General features: G+C 42.6%; 1 protein-coding gene across 1 annotated transcript; it reads right to left on the bottom strand.

Annotated features, from left to right (window-relative positions):
* Positions 1–410: 410 nt before the first annotated feature.
* Positions 411–937, bottom strand: LOC113482890 (histone-lysine N-methyltransferase SETMAR-like). The gene has a single exon (XM_026853985.1). The coding sequence runs from the start codon at positions 935–937 to the stop codon at positions 530–532; it is 408 nt and encodes a 135-aa protein (XP_026709786.1). The 3' UTR covers positions 411–529.
* Between the last annotated feature and the right edge of the window lie 696 nt (positions 938–1,633).

Below are 1,633 nucleotides of genomic sequence, written 5' to 3'. Positions count from 1 at the left end.
TGTATGTTTGAAGTGGCATATCTCAGATCAGAATAAAACGTATTAATTGAAATAAAACTCATTAGAATCAACACATTTTTGCCAACGAGAAACAAGCATATTTATTCTGGTTGCATAAAATTCTGGACTTCTGGAGGCGATGAAGTCATTGAAGGCAGTTTCAGTCTCCCCTTGGTTTCTGAAGCGTCTCCCGCACAGGAAGCTGTCGAGATGCTTGAAGAAGTGATAGTCGGTGGGCGAGAGGTCTGGTGAGTACGGTGGATGAGGCAGAGTTTCATAGCCCAGCTTGTTCAACTGTTGCAGCGTCAAAAGTGCAACGTGTGGCAATGTGTTATCGTGGAGAAGGATTGGACCCTTTCTGTTGACCAGTGCTGGGCGCAGCTGTTGAAGTTTCGGGAGCAATTTCATTGATTTACTGGACGTACTTCTCTGCCGTGATCGTTTCACCTGGATTCAGGAAGCTGTGATGGATTAAACCAGCAGCAGACCACCAGACAGTCAGCATGACCTTCTTTTGGTGCAGATTCGGCTATGGGAAGTGCTGCAGAGCTTCATCGCGGTCCAACCACTGAGCCGATAGTTGCCGGTTATCATAGAGCATCCATTTCTTGTCGCACGTCACAATACGGTCGAGAAACGGGTTGTTCTGGTTGTGAAAAAGAAGCGCCGATGACACTTCAAAATAGTGATTTCTGTGATTCTCATTCAATTCGTGCGGCACCCATTTGTCGAGCTTCTTCGACTTTCCAATCTTCTTCAGATGATCAGAAACAGTTGATATACTTACCCCAAGTTCTTTTGCAAGTTCTCGAACAGTTGTGCATGTATCTGCTTCCACCAGAGCCTTCAATTCATTGTCATCAATAGCAGAAGGATGTCCGCGACCTTCTTGATCATCAAGGTCAAAATTGCCACGTTGAAATTTTTGGAGTCGCATTATCTGTTTGTTAACACTTCCCTGGCCATATACCTCATTGATGTTTTGAGCAGCCTGCTCTGCACTACATTCAAGTTTGAACTCGTAGATCTGTCAAAATTGCTGTTTTGACATCTGAACTTCAAACCTACAAAATTTTTCAAAAACGCAGTTTATATTATAATTTAATTATACAGTGTGAAAGTTCATAACATGAGCTTTTCAAAAATATGTAACAGTACGCCAGTCGAGAAGGTACTATTCCTGAAACATATACAATGAAAATCACATTACAAAACGGAAATTAATTTCTGAACAGCCTATACAAATGCAAAATCCCACCAGTAGCTTCTACTGGTGTTCTGTATCACATTACCTGGTTTAATATAAAGTGTCTGCAACCCGTTGCTGAGCAGGAATTCATTGTCAGCCAGCTGTCAAGCTTAATTGGGTTGTCCTGTAAAATATCTTGCATATAAGTAAATCAAAAAGAGTGGGGCCCATAAAAGGGCCAGCATGTGGCACATTCATGTTATTTATAGGCTTCTCTGTGGTGCTCATCACCATGGCAGCTATGAAGGTCGATGCTGACAGTTGTAAGGAAATGCCACATATGTTTTAAAAAAGCCACGTGTATGAAATAAAGCAGGACTTAAACATTCTGGTGGAGATGAGAGGCAAGGGTGCCATGTTCTGCACAGAGCCCCCAGCCCCACA

This window comes from Athene cunicularia, assembly GCF_003259725.1.
Source record: "Athene cunicularia isolate RWA chromosome 8 unlocalized genomic scaffold, athCun1 chr8_part1, whole genome shotgun sequence".
Taxonomy (NCBI): domain Eukaryota; kingdom Metazoa; phylum Chordata; class Aves; order Strigiformes; family Strigidae; genus Athene; species Athene cunicularia.
Note: the sequence above shows the minus strand (reverse complement) of the source record. Positions and strands in the feature narration are given on the sequence as shown.